The following is a 24,030-nucleotide window of genomic DNA, read 5'->3' as shown; positions in this document are numbered from 1 at the left end:
ACATGTGGTAGTCACCTAGATGAGCTTGCATAATGTTCTAACACTATTAAAAAGTTTGGACGCTTGTCATCTGATAAGATAGATAATCTGTACCTTAAAGCGAGTGTTGCAGATAAAGCAAGGAGAGTGGACAGTAGGAAATGCGTTTCAACACTGTCGAGCGTAAAAATACGAACTTCACAGATTTATAGCGGGCTAACAAAATTTGTGAGCTCCCTTCGAAACGCCTCCAGAACACTTCCATCACGTAAACAAAAGTTAATAGTTAGGCAACTTCACCGCTCGCTGTAAAGGCGGTCGTGCATAAACGACGAGGGATTCTAGTATTCTTTCCGTTAGTGGGAAAACTTTGATGTTTGTATACCTGAGTTTGTAATGCAAGCCGACAAGTTTCGAAATTACTTGACAGAGAAACAGCATTATGAAATCTATAACCGAAACAGGAAATGCATTGTATAATATTATGAAGCAAATGAAAATCGGCGATTTGCTTTCATCTTCATTATTTAGCTGAGTGATCGTCTTTGTTACGGCACATGAAATAGCTTTACAACGCTACATAATAACTTACATTCAGATTGCTTAGGTTATACTTAATGCATTTTTTTAATCAATAAATAAATAATTTGTTTTAATTTATTTACATATTCTTTTTCTTAATTTGTAAAAATTTTTTTTTAATCATTTATATATTTTGTATTTGATTGTTGCTTATAATATACTATAATGTGACGTTTCAAACTGAACTACTTTCATTACATTACATATTTTGAGCTAAATGATAGAAAATGTACCAAATCGATAAATAGATAAAAACAAATGTTTTAAATCAATGCATTACATAATGCATTTCATAAAATTACATATTTCTAGCAGCATAGTTAAAAGTCTATGTCAATACTTTCAGCTTCCAAGTTTATGAAACCAGAAAAAACGAATACTTTGATATAACCGATAGCGACATAGTAACTCATACGCTTGATGCGATCCAATCCTCGTAAAAGAAAACCTTCGACAAAATATAATGAATACAGCTCAATAACCGGGAAAGACGTATTGTCTGAAAATACATCTAGAATAACAAACGAATAGTACAGAAATACTTTTCGACACGTCGCACGAGGCATAACAAAATGTTCACGTACATTGATGGAGCGACATCTCAAAGCTAAAAGAATTTGTTTCAAATGGAATCGAAAAAACGATCGCTCTATATATGTTTGGAAATTAATAGACGTAGGGGTTTTTGAGCGTAACATTACGTCAGCACTCAAACTAATCGTTTCAATATATTTAAAATTTCTGCTTTAATTCTGAAAGTCAATAATATTTGACAAACAATGAAACACGAAATGTTTATTATTCTATTATAGACATTTTAATATTGCACGATTATTCTATATGCGTATTGAGCAGACACAATAAACTCTATTGAACTCTGACAGCGTACTGTTTTCCGCGAATTCGTTTGAATGCGCTTCAATTTTTTAAAACATATTCTTTAAAAATATATATTGATTTTGATGTAAATAGTATAATTCTTGTTAGTAGGACTTTGCTTTGGTTGGATTTGTCGTTGGTTGGTTGATGTTCCCATTTGAAGTGAAGGCAGTAAGGCGCAAAGGACATGTAATCTTAGTTTATTTGGTTGTGTGTTTATGAAAAAATTCATGATACTTCACTGCCAATGTATACGGGTGACAGTGATCACTTACTATCGTACAGCCAGGATGATTTTATATATCTAAAACAATATCATAAATGCCAAAGTCTGTGGTCTGTCTAGTACTCTTTCACGGCTAATCCACTACTTTTTTGATGGTAAAAGCAAGCTTAAGCCCTAAGGAAGGACATAGGCTAGTTTTTATATCTATCATCTGTGAAAAGGCGGGTGATAACTAGTTTAAAATATAAAAAAGTGTTAAGGGGTCTATCAATTAATAGAAGTTTAAACTAAAACTAAAGTCTATCAATTAATAGAAGTTTAAACTATATTTAGTCCAGAGGGTGGATCTACCAGTTATCTGTCCGATAGCTGGTTGGAATCACTACGGGTACGCGACCCCGGACTGCTCTAGCTACTAGTGTCACATTCCTGTATCTTCCGTGACCACAGTATCCTCACCCCTCTCCTTGATACGTTGTTTCCCAAAATTATCCCAGCGTCACGCCAAAGAAGAAGGAAAACTAATATTAAACCCGGAGCGGTGCCTCCGTTTAGGCGTAAGCCAGTCACCTGCGGCCAAACCAGCACCACACGTATTGACTCGTCATTCCTGCGGATCCTGCTGGGGAGGAGGAGAGGGTGGCATGGGTACTGGGCAAGCCCGTGTTGCCATAAAGTCGCCTGGCCCAGGCGTAGCAGCATCCACGGAGAGGACACTTCGCTCACCTGTCTTATTCAGTCATAAACGCAAGTGCCTTCACGATGCCGCTTAAATCATCTGTCAAAGATGCAGAGGCCTATATATATATATATATATATATATATATATATATATAAACTATATTAGTTTCTACGAGACATACCATATACGCTAAAAAATACCCGTTATTAGAGATTTGGTAATATGATAAAATCAAAAATCAAAATATATTTCCATAAGCACTTTTGAAATATCAAGTAATTTTTTTTTATTTCACATTCAGACAGACACATTATTTATTATATGATTAAGTACAAATGCACGAACAGTTCCAGTTAAAATATACCAATAATGGCAATTAAAATTTTCCATATTTAGCATTCAAATAGACAGAGGCGTGATTTGCGTAGTTTTAGCTTTTCATATTTAATTATATTTTACTCATATCAATTATTTATTGACCATTTGTATTGTTTCGAATCGGTAACTGGCAATAATTAAATTTGTCTGACAGATTTGAATTGTTACTAAATTTTAATAAATACCTATTTCAAATGTAAACACAAAACTTACTTAAACGATATTCTGTTAAATATTATTATATTTTCAACTGTCGTGTTACAAATATGTTATATGAGTTAAAGTAATAGAAACAGCCGCAATAGCCCAATGGGTTTATATATCCACTGGGCCCATACGGAGATTATGAAAGTTCAAATCCGGCTTAAAATCGTATGTAAATATTCATATAATGCTTGGTGATCAAGAATAACATTGTCAGAAACTCTGCATGTGTTTTTTAAAATGATGCCACCAGACTGCAGCGGAGTAGCGTATCTAAATAAGCCACAAACTTGCGTGCGGTTGCTGCCTTCTTCAATAAAAAAGCTGTCGAGAATCTCAACAATTACCCCTTCGAACATCACAAAATATCTTTATAGTAAAAAGAATTCGTTTCTAATATTATATGTATGTATATAATATTATAAACTAATATATACGCCTCAGCCACCCCTTAATGAACCAACTCGCCAGCTAAAGAATTCCTAGGGACGGTTGACATCAAGCTGGTGGCCGGCCATACAATACACCAAAAAAGGAGAAAAGCATGAATACAATGACACCAAATGATGGGGTCTACTTTTAGACATTTTACTTAGATTTTTTTACAAGCGAAGTTCGTAGATGTGTTTCTTTTTCAATAAGTCAAAGAAGTCAACTTGGTATGACAATAAAATATAGTACACGGGTACTTTATATATAAGGAAACAAATGACATACGACTTTTTAACGTCTACGAAAGATAATTATAAAAACATTAACATATAAATGCAGTCTACTTAATTTTATACTAGCGAAAGACAATTCAGAATAGCTTGTACAATGCCACAAGACAATCTTTTAGACAGTGGTTTTTCTATAAATTTGTAATGAGTATTTTGTTTTTATTTTTGTTTTAGTTATAGAATATATGAAAAAAAAATTGTAAAATAGCTTAATACCAATTTTCATAGCTCTCTTCAAAAATGAAGGATTGTTATATAAGCTTTCGTCCCACTGCCTTAGGAGTTAAATTTTTATAAATTCTTCCTTCACGCTAACCCGCTGCGTACAAGGAACTCATATCCAAATTATCATAGCCACAGTAGTTTAGGCTATGCATTGATATGTCAGTCAGTCAGTTATTATACATATTATTATTATACATACATGTATATTTATATATACATACATGTATAATAATAACTGTGTCATTAATTACGCAATAGGTATGATCACTTTTCGTTGAATTCCGCTTATATTTATGATATATTTTAGATTATAGAATAGTAAATATGGATGGAAATACGTAAATTGATTATGTAATTGGTAATTGAAATGTTTTTCTATACCCTTTTTTCAAATCAGGAAATGTATAGCGCAGCTCTTTGCAGCGCTTGAAATACTAAGTTGCACCAATTAATGAAACTAACGAACGCTGTGTGGAGGTAACTGATTTTGATTCATCATTGATAGAACAGGTCAACCGTTATTGATGCCTATCACAATTTAACAAACTTGTTCAGTAAACACATCGTGAAAATAAATGTTCAAACAAAATATTTAAAACTTTTCCATTAAATTAACATATTTTTACTACTTATAGCCTAAAACAGCGGAGTTATTCCTGTGCTAGTTTCTTTTAAAGATTTCTAATCCTAATTAAACATTTTAGAGGATATTTTGAGGATATACTTAAAAATATTCGCCTACCGTAATGGAATTGTCATTTCTATTAAGATAGAAAAAGTAGATAATGGTAAAAAAGAATGTATGAGCAATCCAAGTGTTTCAGATAACACTCTCAAGTAATTTAAATCAAAGAAGTGCCATTAAGAGCATACCTTTACATATCAAGTAAACCACATGCAAATTTATTCAAAGTGAGTGCTTTCCGCGTTCATCAAATGATATTTCGTACATTTTCATTTGCTGAGGTATATAGAAATTTCGACACAACCGCTAACCATTTAAAGCTTATATTTCGATGATCGTTCTAAAAATATTTTACTTTAAGTACTGGTAATTTCAAATGCAGAATACCAACCGACCAGTGTAGAATATACTGGCATATATCTATTCAATAACATGTCAAAGATTGCACAAAAATCTGACGAGTACGACATAAGGACGAAACGTTTCCAAAATGTGATTGGGTTTGGTGCAAGATTATTGGGAATGTTCTACTCATTACTTCAGGCAGCAATACTTCCTATTACTATATTTTCTGTTTGAAAAGTGGATAAGCCAATGATGATGAGATGGCCTAGTGGTAAGGAGATGGCCTAGTGGTAAGAACGCGTGAATCTTAACCGATGATCGTGGGTTCAAACCCGGGCAAGCACCACTGAATTTTCATGTGCTTAATTTGTGATTATAATTCATCTCGTGCTTGACGGTGAAGGAAAACATCGTGAGGAAACCTGCATATGTCTAATTTTACTGAAATTCTGCCACATGTGTATTCCACCAACCCGCATTGGAGCAGCGTGGTGGAATAAGCTACAAACCTTCTCCTCAAAAAGAGGTGCGGAGGCCTTTAGCCCAGCAGTGGGACATTCACAGGCTGTTACAGTATAAGCCAATGAAATTAAAATCACAAGGGACATTATACATATCATAGTTCCAATGATCGGCAAGAACGTTTTAAGCAATTATTATATTTCTTTCAGAGCCTTTATCTGTGAACAGCGGTTACCCACTTATCATGATTCCACCATCTACTCGCCTTTAAAAACATCATTTAACTAATCATAATCCATTTCTGGACATAACCCTCGCCAAAGATGCGCAAAAGATTCTGGGTTTGTAACTTTTTTATGCAGGCGGCAAAGGTATACTTCCACGTCCAATCGGATCACGTTACCTTTTTCAGATCATCCTACCTTGCTGTAAATTGCCCTACGCTGGGCAAACGCAGCAGTCCAGATTCGCGGCCTCACTTCTAATACTCTTTTAAATCTCTTTCTCTATTTGAATTTATAATAGAAATTTATAATTTTTAAAAATATCCATATAACTCGTCGTTAAATCGAAATAATCGCGTATTTATCTCAACGTGCCAGTACAGGAGCCGCTTGCGTTTTAGAAAGCTTAATAAACATTTTCTTCTGGCCTTGGTCGTTATTTATAGAGCCCCGCGTTACGCTGCTAGCGACTTAGCGCGAGATAATTTGTTTTACATTTAATTATTTTTTGCATAATTAAATCGCATCATCGTATTTTAATTTAATGAAATATATTCAAGTAAAATATATATATAAAAAAACTAATTTCAGCAGACGCTGAAAAAAAGAGTGTTATTTTGCCTATGCCAATATCTTAGGAGCGGCTTGTAATTATAGGAGGATATTTTCACCGGAACTGAGTGTCCCTTAAGTACGAGTTGAACCCTTTGCGGTCGCTTCTGATTCGGTGTCTCTTAAGAACATGAAAATAAGAGAAAAAAGAGTGCATCTGTAATTGCGCACACACATATGCTCTACAAAGTCTCCTAGATTACTCATCTCCTTTGAGAACGGCAGCCATGGCCGATATTTGTGTATTTGACTTTCGGTTAAATTATGTTTTATTCACTGAACTATTTTTATTCGGGAAATGATGATGCTTGTATCCTTGTTCGTAACTTTAAGATCTTTTCGACCTATCTTCTGGATCCTATCAATGTATGTATTTGCAAAGACACGTTTGTATGTCTTGCAACAAGCTAGTGTTCCTTAAGTACGAGTATTGCCACCATGTCTAATATGTTAAAAGGACCTAATAAATATATGAGATATAACATAACTGAAAAACCTTTAGAGACCAGTTTGGTAGCATTAAAATTATTAAACACTCGCTCCGTTCAAATATATTTCTATAAATTATAAATATCTGTTTATGATTATACTGGAACGATAGTGGATTGAAAATGTTCATTTATATTCGATGAATAAACGTGTCAAGTGGGTTGACAGCATGAATGCTTGTATCATTATTAAATGTATGTATTATAAATTTATATAAAACCAAATTGAGCTGAGGAATGCATTTCAAAAATCTATTGGCGCACTTTGGGGATAAAACCGGCCCGAATGCCGTGACGGCAATCGACATGAAGCTCTAATGCCGCTCTCTCCATTGTGCGTGGTGCGATAATCCCAATTTCCAATTTACTTATTGTTTTCCTTTCATTAAATTAACCAATACATTTAATGTCAAAAATTCTAAAGATAAAATAAAATATAAATTCTAATATAAATAGTATAAATATTAATTGTATATATATATTATTTTTTCAATATTTTTTTTAGGAAGAATACGTCAGGTTAGATTGGTCGCCCAATGTTGGGCAAAGGCCTCCTCCATGTCTTTCCATTTATATGTCGTCGCGTGACGGGTATACTATATTATATTATTGTAATAATAATAAAAAAAAATATTTATTTTTCGTAACGAAATTGTAAGTTTTTATTTATTTTCTTGCTTAATTTCTTATTGTTTTTTTTATTATTATAAATTATTTCAATAACCATCAATCCCTATATTTCACAGCTGCCGGGCAACCCGTAACGTAAACTCTCTTTAAATTTAAATTTGATTAATGGTATATGATGATCCTCTCCCGCTTTCGGTCACGACGTCCATTCCCAGTAGAAAACTATTAGCTTTGACTTTGCAATACCAACACCTTTACGCTTCAAAATTTAATAAGTCCTAAGCTACTGATTATTTCTTGAATATATTTTATTGGACTAACCCGGAATTTGAACCAAGGACCTCGGGCTCTGCAACTTTATGCTAATCTGTAAACCAACATGAATATGAATAAAATAATACTCAAGAAACAAAGAAAAATAATATTTTTTACGAAGCACATCTTTATTGACTTTCCCCTATATATATAGGTTGGCGTTCGTGGGTTTAGAAGTGGTTGTATGTTTTCCATTCATAAAAATAACTACCTTCTAGAACGTCATCCCTGACACATTGCATTTGTCTATCTTATGTTCAATTTTTTTTGTATCTTCTCATTAAACTTGCACCAATTTTCTTTGTCACTTCTCTTTTTAGTCTTCATGATTACGCTTCCGTTCTTTTTAATATATTTCATCATTCTCTATGTTTACTGGTGGTAGAGCTTTGTGCAAGCTCGTCTGGGTAGGTACCACCCACTCATCAGATATTCTACCGCAAAACAGCAGTACTTGGTATTGTTGTGTTCCGGTTTGAAGGGTGAGTGAGCCAGTGTAATTACAGGCACGAGGGACATAACATCTTAGTTCCAATCTTATAATTTATTTTTTTATTATTACTATATAAATTATTTAAGCACCAGTAACACAACAATAAATCTCATGATATATTCATATTGAATTATCTTCTTTAAACGACAACGTTTGTCAACGAAACGACTTTGTTTCATTATGAGAACTGATTTTTTGTTGGAAGGAACGTCATACTCTGTCCTCCGTAGCTCATTAGTATGCGTCCCCTTTTGAAGGAAAACATTACGAGAAAAATGTCTGAAGATTTCGTCACAATATTTTCCTTTATCGAAGAAAGTCACGAATTATGTATATATATATATATATATATTTGAAGACTGAAACAATTTAGCAAAGCGACAGAGAAGTGAATGTTAGCATTTCCCCATCGAATCCCAATTCCGATTCTATGGGAATAATACAGCAATTCGGTCACCAGTAGAGGCAATAGGATAGAGTGTTATGTTTCATAAAAGTTTTCGCACTATCTCCTAAGTATGCGTTTCAACTGCAAACAGGACAAAGATATTAAGATTATCATAAGATTTGGAATAAGGGACGACTATTTGCATCGTTTGTTCGAAACCTACTTTTATTCAAGTAAGCTGTAACAAGCAATTGTGAATCGTAATTTTACAAGTTTCAATTTAATAAATAACTATAACCGGCAGATTATATTGAGAATAATCGGCACGAAACTCACTAGTTACTCTTTTGCACCACACATCTTTTGTATTAATCATATATTCAGTAACAGCCTGTGAATGTTCCAATGCTGGGCTCCTTTTTTGAGAAGGTTTGGACCTTATTCCACCACGCTGCTCCATTGCGGGTTTGTGGAATACACACCTGACAGAATTTCAGTGTAATTAGACATATGCAGGTTTCTTCGGGATGCCTCACTTGTCCGTCTTGGCTTCGTTTAAGTCTCAATAACAATATACTATAATTAAATGTATCTATCTTGTATAAATTATGAAAATCAACAAGCATTTTTATCGTTTATTCATAATGTTGTACAATATAATATTTATTATATTATTTTAAATTACCTTCAAATTTATTTACTAGAATAACAGGTACTATAAGTTGTAATCTTGCAACGTAGTTATAGTTACAAGTCTGTTAATATAAAGAGCCGTACAACAATACAACGGGATCTATGATTTAAATTTCAGATCATAGCCAACATTATTTTACCGTCCTGGAACAGAAGCTATTCATTATTTTCCTAGTATTATCCGGCAAAGCTTAACAATATCATAACAAATGTTTTTATTCTTTTACAGTCGCCATACAGCTGTTCTTCGTTCCGTTTATTGCACTGCAATGAACATTATTTTAGCTGCATTACATTGCAAAGATTTCCCGATAGTGGCTTTAAGGCTTTACGTCACGAAACATTTTTGATACAATACGTGATAAAATATTGTTCATCTTTTGCCCTTGACCACATGAAATTAAATAATTAACTAAAAGTACTTTCGTTAAAATAAATTGTATATACCTAAGCCGGTATGGATATTGCGTTTTATTATGAATATGTCAATAGTACTAATTTGTCTATGGTCTGACCCCATTATCTTTAATGAGATTTGGAATAACTACGTGTGAGTAAAGTCTATGACAGGTAACTCACTGACAATTAACATGTTAATAGGGTGTTGTTAAATAAAGAAAGACTAACCTATATGAATATCTTCCCTCTCTGTCCAACTTCCAACGCCGTGTAAACATGAAATTTCTTTTGACATTAGTTTACTCACCATTTATTAAATATTTAATTAAATAATTGTAAAAAATAAATTAAAATGTGTGTTCAATTAATTATTTCATTTGATTATAATATTTTCTGTAGAATTACATAGTTTTCATTCATCATCATTAAACGATTCAAATTTTGAAACCGAATAATCTCATATCATATGTATCATCTATTTTATACGTGACATTGGCACAATATTTTGCGCTCAAATAGCGTAGATACACGCCCCAAAAGGAAAAAAAAGATAAAACGAATAGCAACAACGTTATTTATACGTTTATTTATACCAAATATTTCGATGGATAGAATACATGGATTCCAAAATCTTAATATTCGAATATGGATTAATAAAATTGTAGTACCGTAACTAGCTATTCTCAGTATTAACTTAATGTAAAATAATTTTATAATGGTTTTCTGAGAAATAATACGAACGAACGAAGTTACATTCAAGCCTGTTATTGGTAATACGTTCCAGTAAAAAATCCAAGAGTTCCTTGTCCGACTAATACGAATTGCGATTGTAATTTTTTTTATTAAATAATGTGATCACAAAAATCTTTTTTGTGCCTGCGCCTTTTTTTGAGTTTTTGTTTTTTTTTTACGTTTCGCTTCATTAATTTCCCATTACTTATTTAATGTACATCTAATGTTGCCATCTGACATATTATATTATATTTCTTTTGCGTATTTATCTTGACAGCTTCGGATCCCGTCGCGAGGATTAACATTTTAAAATAACAATTCCTCGAATCCAGTCAGTTTATCGAACACCACGTTGTCATTTGGGTTACGTAAGTTTCATTTTACTTTCCTTACGTAAAATTAGCGCAAGTGACAACTAGGAACAAAAAATTTACAAAGTCTCAGTCATCAAAGTAACTCATCGACGAACGACACATTCATTCGTTTATGTGTGTGTGTCTCTGTGTGTGTGATAACGTAAGTGATTTTGTAACTTAATTTGCTCTTCACCGCATTCAACGATCGATTAACCTCGCCACAAATGAATGAAGTAGCACCGTTTACTTCTGTTAGTTTAATTCTGTTAGGTTGGGTTAGGAATATGCCAAATTCGTTAATAAACGTGATAAATTTCTATTAGGGGTTGTGTTATCGTTATTACGCAAAAGGACATGTGTGAATTTGGTTTATACCAGTTGGCTTTGTAATAAAAATACGTTTAAAAATTTTCATACATAATCGAAACTTGAGGCATACTTATAACATATAAGTTGTTGTTCAGTTCTTGTTCTTTCGAATGACAAATCAATGCTGACAAAAAGAACAAAATTAGTCACAAGGCAACGTTTATAAGTACGGTCGTTAGTGTAAAAATAATACAAATATTAATTAACTTGAAAAGTATATAGTTAAGATAAAACGTAATACATACAAATATTGTCCTTGGAAATATATATAAGTACTAACTCCACGCTTTTTTATCACTTATATAATATTGTTTAATTGCCTTATTTATTAAAAAAACATATTCAAGGAAATCCTTAAATATTAGTCTAAGAAAATTATTATAATACTTTGTTAAAATTCATTTATGATGAAATCGTAACTTAAGCTAAAAACTCGATACGGCCAGTTAACGAAGCGTGCCAATGATCAACTTAACTGGGGCACACACGTAAGTCGTTACTGCTCGTCATTTCATGGGGACGTAGCATTGTTTGAATCGCGAGCTATCCTATTATCTACTGGAGTCACAAAAGCGGATATTGGACGTGTTGGAAGCGCTCGGTAACGAACGCTGACATTGACAACTACATTGAGAACGAATGTTTAAACTGATGCTGAGCGAATTAAGTCTATGGTTTCCTGTTGAATGTTATACGTAATGTCTGATTTCAGCGTATGAAAGACGTGTCAACTCCACACATGGCGACAGCGGTCAATACATATTTCAACATCTCATTAAAATAAATAGTCGATAAACAGAGCTTACGTGTAGTATTTTTTTTAATATTGATTTTTGTACTGACGCTTCGCTTAGACTGTACAATAATTGGAAATAAGCCTTTTAAAGAGACCACAACAATATAGGAAGGGAATAGGAAGGCGGACGAGCATATGTCCCTTGTGCCTGTAATTACACTGGCTCACTCATCCTTCAAACCGGAACACAACAATACCAAGTACTGCTTTTTTTTTCTCGCAGTGGAAACCTTCAGAAAGGTACCCGGGTCCTATGGGGGTGGAACCGGTTTATGTGGGATTCTTACCCACTAAAACCACTGCCATGGCCGTCCTCAGCACGGATCAGAGAGGCTGCGGGATCGTGTTGATATAACGCATCCGCGGCCTCTCCCGTGCTTTGCTCCACTCGTGGCTCTCATCAGGGGGCGAATCTCGCCCCCCGCACTCCTCGCTAGTGCGTACGGCAGTTCGAGACCATCACGGCTGCCGTCCTCCACAGGGCCGTCTGAAATAGAACACGTGAGGCCCCCACCTCACGCATCCACGGCCCCAGGGTTACGCCCTATCTTTTAAGCCTCGAGCGTCTGAGCTATGGGAGGGCCGAGATGGCGCCGTCGTCGTCTCCGCCGAGCAGGATCGACCCTTTCCCGTTCCCGCTCCGACGTCTCCTTCTGAACCATGACGGTCTCACAGAAGGAAGCTACGGCCCTCCACGCCGATTCCCTGCGAAGCATCGCTGACACGATTGCTCGCAGGGAGAGGTCTTGTCCGACTTCACGGACCAGGATCTCCCTGTCCGCACTCCACGCGGGGCACACTTCCAACGTATGCTGAGCGGTGTGCCGGTCCGCGCCACAGTGGTGACACATCGCCGTCGATTCGCGTCCGATCTTACACAGGTATTCTCCAAAACAACCGTGACCGGTCATTACCTGCGTAAGTCGGAAGGTGACTCGACGCTTTCGCCTCATCCAGGCTTCGAAGGATCGCTCCAACGAAGCGTTTTCGTGTGTACCGTTCTTCACAGAGAACCAAGCACTGCTGTTTTATGGTAGAATATCAGATGAGTGGGTGGTACGTATCCAGACGAGCTTGCACAAAGCTCTACCACCAGTAAAAATATTTCTTAATAGTAAGCATCGTTACGTGGCGAACGGTTAAACGCAGTAAGCGACTAAAGGCGTTTACAGGAGACCACCTGTTAATTCTTGTCTATCTTATTTATTATTGTTTACTAAAAGTCGTATCTCTACTAATATTTTAAATGCGAAAGTTATTATATCTGTCTGTTATGTTATCACGGCCTTACCATTGATTTGGATGAAATTCGATATGAAGCTTAAACTTCAGGGAAGGACTAGACTTCATTTTATACCACCTTGTCGTCTCGTCTTGAAGCCGAGATGGCTTAGTGGTTGGAACGCGTGAATCTTAACCGTTGATCGTGGATTCAAGCCCGGGCAAGCACCACCGAATTTGCATGTGTGTGAAGGAAAAAATCGTGAGGAAACCTGCATGTGTCTAATTTCATTGAAATTATGTCACATGTGTACCAACCCGCATTGGAGCAGCGTGGTGGAATAAGCTCTAAACCTCAAAAAGGGAGAGAAGGCCTTAGCCCAGCAGTGGGACATTAACAGACTGTTACTGCTACTGTTGTCTCCTCCCTCTCCCTCCTCAAACGCGGGCGAAGCCGTAAAAACTAGTTGTATAAATGTATATGCTTATAACTTCCTCATATGATTACGCATAACCAGACTTACTGACTTACATAACTTACATAACAGATTTACTGGTGGTAGGGCTTTGTGCAAGCTCATCTGGGTAGGTACCACCCACTCATCAGATATTCTACCGCAAAACAGCAATACTTGATATTGTTGTGTTCCGGTTTGAAGGGTGAGTGAGCCAGTGTAATTACAGGCACAAGGGACATAAAATCTTAGTTACCAAGGTTGGTGGCGCATTGGCTATAAGCGATGGTTGACATTTCTTATAATGCCAATGTCTAAGGGCGTTTGGTGACCACTTACCATCAGGTGGCCCATATGCTCGTCCACCTTCCTATTCTATAAAAAAAAAAACCGGAGCAGAATGTAGAAATAAATTAAATCTAGGATTATTTTGTTTTGTTGATCCAGTGTTTAGTGTACAAGGCTGCAGGTCACATCGTTATTATTGAGTTTATCCATCAAGAATTTCTGTTATCGAATTGCCATCCTATCATACACTCGTTTTCTATAATAAAGGTTGACCGCCGACATTGAAATTCGTCAAAGAAGCCATTATATCATGTAAAACAATTTATAATATAATAAATTATCTTAATCATCATTATAGACTATAATCTTTATTAACGTTATAAATGTGAAATTGAGTTTGTTTACTTGTTTCTTCGTCACGCTTTTACGTCTTAACTCCACCGATCATCATAAAATTAACCATACACGTTGTCAGGGGTACAGAAACGGATATAGAGCACATAATTCGTATTCTCTTTTTTTATAATGCTAACTTACATCGCGAATGCGCCACCAACCTTGGGAACTAAGATTTAATGTCCCTTGTGCACTAGCTCACTCACCCTTCAAACTGGAACACAGCAATACCCAGTACAGCCCACCATCAGCAAATTTTCTTAAAAACTAGTTAAAAAAGCTAGTCGAGTTGCTGATAAATGTAAGTTAATCACAAAAATTACTCTCACAGAATGATAGTTATAAAGATTTATCTATATTCCATTTCTGGAATAAAACAAACCAATCGTATAAACCTCATAAAAGATTGGTAAGTATAAAAAATAACCAGTATTATTTGATCGCGCTATATATCAAAGGAATGGGACAGATCGAAAAAACAAAACTTGCCCAAATATCCAATGAAGAATCAATTCATCAAACTCAATAAAAAAAATGTAAGGGAAAGTTAATATCGTTTTATGGCTCGGAAGGATTTTTCATAGTTCTTTCTGAGGGTGAATCCGGTACGTCATAACTTCTTTTCGATCTTATAAAATGCAAGTTGAAATTTTCGAGAAATTTAATATGAATTGGCACTTGACACAATTCGGATTCACAACGGTTGTCTCCTTTTTTCAAGGCATTTTTATTTAAAAGAACCATTCCAGAATATTTAGTCGGATTGAGTCGTATTGGAATAATTAAATTTATTATATTCATTCATTAAGCTTTCTTTTTTGTAGCAGAGGCCCAGTGTGCTAGACATTAGTGTATGACACATTAAACGGTCGAGGTTTTGAATTGTGACTATTTTTTTTATGTCATACAGATTGACATAAAGTAACATATATACGCATAAAACAGAGTACACCACGCTCTGCTTATTTTTTCATGTGTTTATTTATTATTTGTATTCTTAAGTTCTGTCTATATCTTCTATATATCTTGCGCGAGATTTTTAATGTTGCCCTAACTCTAAGATATTAATTTAAATTTAATATAAAATTTATCTATAGTTAATTTAAATGTTTCTATAGTTGAATGCTCAAATTTCGGAAGCGCACCGCGACCGCTCAATTTTTTACATTTAATATTATAATTGCGCTTTAAAGTTTTAAATAATTTAAAAAAAAATCAAAATCAAAAACATACTATGCAACTGTTTCTAGTAATAGTAAAAGTTGTAGGTAAATAATCGACTAACCGTAGTACTATACATTCCCGGGGTGCATGTCAGTCACCTCCACGTGGTGCACCTTGGGCAACGGGGTCGACAAGCAATCCGATGTTTTTTTCCGGATTGCTTGTCGACCGCTTAGACTGACGCGGCGGAAGTGCCACGGGCCGCTCCTGGTACTTCTCTGTTCAGCAGAGTGGATTAGCGAACGGCTTCTTGGCGAGTAGGTGGACACCGGGGTCCTTTTGGGCTGCCGGAGAGAGGAGGAGTTGGTCTCCGAGGTCCTTTCGGGCTGCCGGAGACAGGAGGAAGTTGTAGAGGGAGGAGAGAGAGGCGGGTTCACCCAGTGTCGTCGATACTGGGTGGACAGACTGTAAAAGGTCACCGCCTTCTCAAACTCGATTCCCCATCCAGGTGTCGGCCTGTGGTGGGACCGAGGGCCTTGCCTTCACCGGCTGCGCCAAGAGGAGAAAACCTCAATAAAGAACAATTGGTGGGTCGCTAACCCATAGCGACGGCCGCTGGCGGGGTCGCGGTGGTGAGCTAACGCGTTTCCGTAACCCCGCCATCATGCGGTGAGTTGGAAACGGGGAGGTTTTAGTGGGTAGGACGGCTGGCCTTCTGCCCCGTGAGTCCCACATACCCGTCCCGGTCGTAGTCCGGTCGGGAGGCGTAAATGCCTTTCCTCCTCGAAAACAAAAAAAAAAGTACTATACACTCCCGATATCCATGGTTCGCACACTGCGGCATTTTTTTACTTTTTGCGTAACTATACCAATCCTAACGTCTGAGCAAAAGATCCGATTCGAATAACTTAAAGAAGAATTTACATGTACGCTATTTTTTAATAAGGCTAAGCTATAGCTTAATATCATGATACGAATGTCATAATATTTCGATTCTACCCGTGTATTTATTAATTAATTTGAACAAATAACATTTATTGTGATTTATCTGTAATAGTTAGATATGTACTCGATTCGAGGCGAAAGACGAAATCCCGTTTACACATGCGTGTTCCTAATTCGTCATCACTCTTCTCTTTACTCGCGTGAATCCGTAAATGCCGTGTATTTTATATTGTAAATTCTCGACTTTTTAGTAAATAATTAGTTTATTTATTATATACCTTATTGCACAGCACAAACATATAATACAGAGAAATTGCTTAGGACTGAACAAAAAATTATTTATATTGTACAACAAACGGACTTATGGCTAATTAGCCATCTCTTCCAGGCACCCCAATTTGAGACAGATTTCAGAAACAGAATCTGGGTAGCACGTGCTTTCATAAACTTAACGATAAAGTTAACTAAATTAGTCAATGTGAGTATTTTTATAAGAATTCAGAAACTTTGATTAATGTCACTGTGACAAGCAATTTCAAATGTCAATTTTGACATGAAAACATTTCGATCAGCTGTTTTATTACGTTCTTTTTGTTATACTTGGGAGTTGAAACAACAAATTTATTTATGCATTATATACTTCGTTTAGGTGATACGGTATTCTAGAAATTGTTTTCAGTAATTACAGAGTGTGTATCTTATCTTTACAATAACGCTTTAGGTTATTCAAGATCAATGAGTACGACGGGGTTAATTACGAATGCTATTAGAACTAAGCTTCAAACAGGCTTGCAAGCAAAACACTTGGAAGTTATAAATGAATCCCACATGCACAATGTACCTAAAAACGCAGAAACGCACTTCAAAGTTGTTGTGGTATCAGACAAATTCGATGGACTAGCTTTAATAAAGGTGACTAAAATGTTTCATTAAAACTCATTTGTTTCAAAATTTCTATCACAATATCTTTTCCAATTTAATTTATTATCTAAAACAATTATTATTATTATTATTTTTAATCGATTTTTATTTATAAGATACATCATTTTAAATCGTCACTAATAATTAAAAAGGTATATAAAGAATTTCTGTTTCTTATTGTCGAAATAATGGGATCTATACAAGTTGATATAGATCTTGTACTTGTTAATGTATAATTATAAAAATTTAGAATTTAAAGGTGCAATTTAATAGGTAGTTAATGTTTATGCTAATTGCAGTTTTTTGGTGGGCCAATCATAGTCAGTAAAAATCATATTTTATTTTTCTAGTTCCTTACTGAAAGTCAGGTCAGTCAATTAGACACTGAGAAATATAAATTATTCCTTACGGCTTATCCATTCAATTCACCATCATCCTTATAATTGCAATTCATTCTTCAAACCAGGCATATATTAAATTGTCTATTGCTAGAATAGTTGAGTTTGTAGTTTGAGTTGGTGTTATCTGCTGAGATGGGCTGCAACGATGGCTGACCACCAGTAAACATTTAATAATAGATTTATTAAATATTTCTCATTTCAGAGACATCGACTAGTCAATGACCTACTGAAAGAAGAGCTTCAGAATGGTGTGCATGCTTTGTCCATAGTTGCAAAAACACCAGAACAATGGGAAACAAGTGACAAAGTTATTGAAAGCAGCCCTAATTGTAGAGGTGGATTTGGCAAATAAAATAATACATAACATTTAGGTAATTTGATAATCTAAATTTAGACATTTAAACAAATATATATATAAAATTTAAGTACTTTTCTTTCTACTGTACAAACTTTTCTACCATTACCTTTCATTGTTTGTTGTTTGTTCTAAAAGTGATATAAATGCAAAGCTAAAATTATAATTTAATATCACAAACATTCAGAATTAGTAAATACAATAAAAACTCATTTATCAGACCTTAGTTGATAATGGACTAATCTGGATTACATTTCCCTATTTTTTTATATAATGTGAATTAAAATGCTATAAATATATTTTTAACTAGAATAGCAAGTAACAGAATAAGAAATATAGTTAAATGATTTTATTTGCAATTTCCTTCTACCAAAAATAGCAGTTTATTAGACCATGTAAACTGTAAAAAGTTTTGACTAAAGGCGAGTCTGATTGATACTGTACAATCAACAGAATGACTAAGTTTATTTCGTATATTTGATTTATTGTCTTCGAGGTTATACACTAATAGTTATACATAGCTCGTACGCAATCGTTCAAGAAACGCTCAATAGTGCGACAAACCGCCCACGCAAGGAAGTCACACACAGGGAGCGCACAGCTTACTTATATCATGCAACTACGTAAAGCCACCGACAGTACTTACATATTTATAGTAAGAGATAAAATTATAACATATATTACATACTTTAGATTTCAATGCACTATATTTGTTTAATCGAAATTTCGTAGATTCAAGGCTGGAGTCAATACTTTTATAATAAAAATGTATGTATATAAACAAGAGGAATAAAAAACCAAATACCATTTGTAAATATTTAATTATATTTAAAAAGATTCAAATATCTTACAATCCAAGAAATACTCTTTTATTCATAATCATAGCATATCACACGTTGAAAGTCAGAAGTATTAGATTTGCAGTAGCTTCACGAGGATGGTTAGACAACAGACCAGTTAATATATTAGAAAGCGAAAACTGGCTGTGTGTACAAACATTTTCAAAGTATTACTTTTAATATATAAACAAATTTATTGTAATACAGTTGCAGTATATTCACTATTTTAATTTATGGTCAACCCAGTTTTTTTACAAGTTCACTTTTACCACCATTTATTTATACAATTCGATTATATAATAAATTTAAAATTAATTTCTATGATAATACTTTTAAAACTTGATTACAAAAGCACAAGCCATATAGACTTTCTAAACATTTAGATAAATTATTGCAGAATATCTCATAACAGTTGGCTTCTACACCAACAAAAGTTCAACTTTAATCAATTCTTAATTGACTTATACAAAAATATGTTATTTTTACAAGTTTCTGCAATATCTTTATATTAACTTTGAACATAGTTTTTTTATCCGATTCCTTAAAATTGGAGGTAAAACACATGTTACTTTCGGCAAATACTATGATCAATATTTTTCTAGAACACTTCTCATACAAGTACTTACAATTATAATTAATGTATACAATCAGCGATGGTTTTTGATATCCAGGTGCCTCATATAAAAAATCTTTAGATTATTACAGAGATGCATAGTTTAAGTAATGAATCACATTGATCCAATATTAATAGTTTTCTATAAACGTGACTAATAATAATAATAATGTCCTCCAGACCGATTTCGGCCACGTCGGCCAATCTCAAGAGAGATTAGCGAACTACGCAGGAGATATTATAGTGCACAAGTGTGTGCGCAGACACAGGTGCACTCTCTATTCCCTAACTCTCATAATCCGATAAGACGGCAATCCGACACGACCGGAAAGAGTTCAGGCGCAGGACCAACAGCTTTACGTGCTTTCCGAGGCACGGGAGTGTTCACACTTCCAACTTCCAGACTCCGGGCTGCTACTGAGAATTTTTCTGACAGAATAACCCAATAACTTTTTATTGGCCCGACCTGGGAATTGAACCCAGGACCTCCGGGTCTGCGGCCTTATATCAAGCCACTAGACCAACGAGGCAGTCAAAAACGTGACTATTGCCTACTTAAATTGATAGAGCCTATTCAGCCAACATTAACTCCGCTAGCAACAGAACAACCAGTAGAGATTCAGTTTTGAAAATTAATGCAATCCTTCAACATATATGTTTGGTACAATCAACTTGTATTTTATATTTAAATACTTTATTCATATATTTTATTTACTTTCTAGTTTTATATCATAAAAAATATTATATCATGTTCCTACAAATACAACTATACAATGATCCATACTTTTGACCAAATTTCGATCACAGGAATATTTATCAAGACAGGATATTACAGTATAAGTATATACATATGTATAAGTATGTATATACATATGTAGAAACACAGATGCACTTTTAATTCCTTTACTTTATAATGTCTTATCAGATATGATAATATAAGAGATATATCAGACTAACAACTTCCAAACAAAACTGTTACTGACAATTTCTAGAAAGAAATATTACAATAACTTTTATTGGCAAGTCGCTTTTGAAGTCTTATACGATAGCTCTTTTTTTCACGCAGCATAAAACTTTTAAAAACCGTGCCCCAAAAGGGGGGGTACTGAGTTATTTGGGATTTTTACCCACTAGAACCGAGTAGCGAGGCTGTTTTTACTTTTGACTTGACTTATAAATTATATTATTATGCCAATGACATAAGATGAAAATTACAGAAATTTATAGATTAGAATTTTTATATAAAACTTTTTTTTTCCTAATTCCTAATAGTAATTTCAAATACCAGTTTTATTTGGACATTAAATATATATACAATTATAATAAGTACAAGCTGGATTGCACGTGACCTGGCTCGTGGCGTGGCATTAGTTTGTGCTACGAAATATTCATAGTATGGATAACATGTTTTGTATACATTTTGGATATTAAATAATCATTATTTTATTTTTTTATAATGGATACAAAAATCGAATGTAAGTTTTTTTTTTACAGTTGTTTAAATGCGGTTAAATTACTTCTTATAATAATTCAGCCAATTTGGAAATACCACGGCTATTAAAAGTTAAAAAGAGGCCGTTATTTTAAAATAACACTTCAATTCTATTTATTTGTATAGATAATATTTGAATTGTTTTTTTTATGAAAATCAACGGATTTAAATGGAAATGAAAATTACAGGAAATAATTTACAACTTTAAGAAATTGATAGTAGGAACAGGAATTATAATAAATGCATCGATAAAATTTCGATACTCCATTACGCCACTACGCTAAGGACGTCGGAGCATAAAATCGCCTATTAAAAATGAGTTTAAAAAATTATCCAAAAATAGATACAGTAGTTTAATTGCTTATCAATGTGATAAAAAAACGACATAAGTCTTAATATTTATAGATTGTCATATTTTTACGAATGACATAACAACATACAGAATGATTCGCAATTTTTATAATTTTTCAATTACATGGAACTCATGCAGTAGCTGCGAAGCGGCATCAGGTCACTGTGGCCGCGAACCGCGCTCTGAGGGCGTACCCCCACATCCGATATAGATACAACACCGATAAACGGTGTTAGTTGTATCAGAGGTTGAACGTGTCCAGGCGTAACTTCCCCTCGTTTTCCGTCAAGAACAACAGATCAGCCATTGTCTGCTCACATATTGCCTCTTCAGCCTTTTCCGACATCTGAAAAATAATTAAAACCCACTGTCATAAACGTAAGTTACTTGGTGGGAGGGGCACTGGGCAAGCCCGTCGGGGTAGGGACCAGCCACTCATCAAGATTCTACCACCAGCAGTACTTAGTATTGTTATGTTCCGGTGAGTGAGCCAGTGTAATTAAAGGCACAAGGGCAGTAACATCTTAGTTCCCAAGGTTGATGACGCATTGGCGGTGGAAGGGATGATTAATACTTCTTGTAATGCCAATGTCTACGATTGGTGGTGACCACTTGCGTGTATTATGTATATATGCAATAATTAAAAAAAAAACGAGATAAAACTGTTTTTTTTTTTTTTTTTATTAAAAATTAATTAAATAATTATTGAAATAAACATACCGGTCTATAATTGCAATCCGTTGAAGGCGGGAATTTAAAATTGGGTCCGAAATTGACGCTGACCGTCACATTCTTGTGCAGCGACACGGTGGGGTAGTAGCAACCCTGGTAAATGTCCGCGAACGCTTCGCCCTGACATTCGCCGTTCTTGAAATAATATATCCGACTGCCCGGGAGAGACTTCAAATTGTTGAGAGATTCCTGTATGTTGTCCTTATCTTCATAGTAGAGGTGACTCTTGAATTTGACTAGAGGCTGTGAATAATGTAATATGAATAAATGTTTTGATTTTTTTTATATAGAATAGGAAGGCGGACGTGCATATGAGCCACCTGATGGTACGTGGTCACCAACGCCCATAGACATTGGCATTGTAAGAAATGAAAAAGAAAAAAATCATCGCTTACATCACCAATGCGCCACCAACCTTGAGAACTAAGATGTTATGTCCCTTATGCCTGTAATTACCCTGACTCACTCACCCTTTAAACAGGAAGTATTGATTGACTTAATTCATTAAATATCAAATATTGCGGTTTGTTTGTATGAATAGGTACGCACTACTGGGTGGTACCTATCCATACCGGCTTGCGCAAAGCCTTACAACCCAGTAAAATCAAATCAAGTATGTAATTAATGAGCAATGCATAGAAAACTCTTTGTTCAACTGTTCAACAGAATTGTTCAAGCAATCACAGGTTCTGTAAAGTAAAGGAAAGTAACAGCTAATAAATATCCCACTAATAGACTAAGGTCTTCTATCTACATTTTAAGGAGAAGGTTTGTAGCTCATTAGGAGGTCGTTGGTGGATCCTATATTTTCATGCCGGTTTCCTCAGTGTTTTTATTTATTTATCATTCGATTTACATCAATACATACACAGTAATTTTGCCATAATTAATTATTTTATATGTGTGTACCTTTCAAGGCAAACACAGCATGCATTAATTAGTTGGGAGCAATACATGCCATATTATGTTAGGTAACATCAAGATTTTCTAAAAACTAATTACATAAAAGGATAACATAAAAAAAAAACAATTCAAACAGTGTTTTCCCGTCACTGCCGCGCTTGATATGATTTATAAGATTCTCGTTTGATAACCACTAGACCATTAGCCTTCAATTTATCTGATGTCAACAGGTTTCAAGAAATAAATATAAGATTATATTTGCATTACAAATGGCATCCATACCCTATCTTTATACGTATTCGGAGTGTACTTGGTGGCGGCGCTGTCCGGCATTATGATCAGGAAGCCGAGCGTGTCACCCTCGCCGTATCCGGGGCTGTAGTGCTTCCCGCGAGACTCGTGGAATCTGCAAAAGTTCATTATTCAAACTCTGAATTTTCTGTACCGATAATTATGGACTTAAAAAAATGCATATATTCAGGAAGACAGAAAAGTAGCAGCATGTGAATATCCCACTGTCGGACTGAGGCCTTTGAGGAAGAGGTTTGGAACTTACTCCACCACCCTGTTCCAATGCGTTTTGGGAGATAAACATGTGGAATTTTTTTATTAAAGTTCGACAAATGTAGGTTTCCTAAAAACGTTTTCTTTACATTATAAACTCAAATTATTCAAATCAGCGTTGCTCGTTCGGGTTCGCTCATGTAATCATCGAATGAGATTCACACGTTCTAACCGGTGCGCCATCCCGGTTTGAATGTACGTTTGGAGTAGTAGCGGAGAGTAAGGACTGACCGGGTGCCCTTGCGGCTGCGCCACGAGTAGCCGAACTTGTCGTAGCCGAGCGGCGCCTGCAGGTTGGCGTACCGGCGGCCCCAGCCCAGCCGCGTGGCCGCGCCCTCCGGCATCTCCTCCACCGCCGCCTCCCAGTACCACGCGCCGCGAGACACGCCTGCCGCACACACACAGCGTCACTAGCGGACAGTCACGTGACGACTACGCTCCACGACAGCTTTGTTACCGAGCGAATGTGAAATATCGTATGCGGCGGATCAGACAACTGTTTGCGTGGCGACGCTATACGATAGC

The 24,030-nt window shown here is 35.3% G+C and overlaps 2 protein-coding genes across 5 annotated transcripts in view; one reads left to right on the top strand and one right to left on the bottom strand.

Moving 5' to 3' along the window:
• Positions 1-24,030, bottom strand: part of LOC126768923 (set1/Ash2 histone methyltransferase complex subunit ASH2) — a 437,703-nt gene that overhangs the window by 396,856 nt on the left and 16,817 nt on the right. For 2 of the 4 annotated variants that reach the window (XR_007669285.1, XR_007669286.1), the window contains exons 7-10: positions 23,737-23,893; positions 23,224-23,347; positions 22,027-22,281; positions 19,949-21,652 (exon numbers count right to left, since the gene is read on the bottom strand). Coding sequence is in view for 2 of the 4 variants with exons in the window: in XM_050487382.1 (XP_050343339.1) it covers positions 21,548-21,652; positions 22,027-22,281; positions 23,224-23,347; positions 23,737-23,893 (641 nt within the window). In the remaining 2 variants the exon portion in view is untranslated. Of the gene's footprint in view, positions 1-18,812; positions 21,653-22,026; positions 22,282-23,223; positions 23,348-23,736; positions 23,894-24,030 lie in introns of those variants that run through there. The other 2 variants (XM_050487382.1, XM_050487383.1) reach the window with 1 other exon arrangement.
• Positions 16,855-18,080, top strand: LOC126769064 (bolA-like protein DDB_G0274169). Its single transcript, XM_050487617.1, has 3 exons — positions 16,855-16,982; positions 17,055-17,245; positions 17,858-18,080. The coding sequence occupies exons 1-3, from the start codon at positions 16,961-16,963 to the stop codon at positions 18,005-18,007; spliced, it is 363 nt and encodes a 120-aa protein (XP_050343574.1). The 5' UTR covers positions 16,855-16,960; the 3' UTR covers positions 18,008-18,080.

This window comes from Nymphalis io, chromosome 6 (assembly GCF_905147045.1).
Source record: "Nymphalis io chromosome 6, ilAglIoxx1.1, whole genome shotgun sequence".
Taxonomy (NCBI): Eukaryota; Metazoa; Arthropoda; class Insecta; order Lepidoptera; family Nymphalidae; genus Nymphalis; species Nymphalis io.
This window is presented reverse-complemented; position numbering and strand designations above follow the sequence as displayed.

Coding starts and splice junctions, on each gene's coding strand:
- LOC126769064 (XM_050487617.1), top strand. CDS start 16,961: ATGCATTATATACTTCGTTTAG. Junction 16,983..17,054: donor GCATTATATACTTCGTTTAG/GTGATACGGTAT, acceptor ATAACGCTTTAG/GTTATTCAAGATCAATGAGT. Junction 17,246..17,857: donor ATGGACTAGCTTTAATAAAG/GTGACTAAAATG, acceptor TTCTCATTTCAG/AGACATCGACTAGTCAATGA.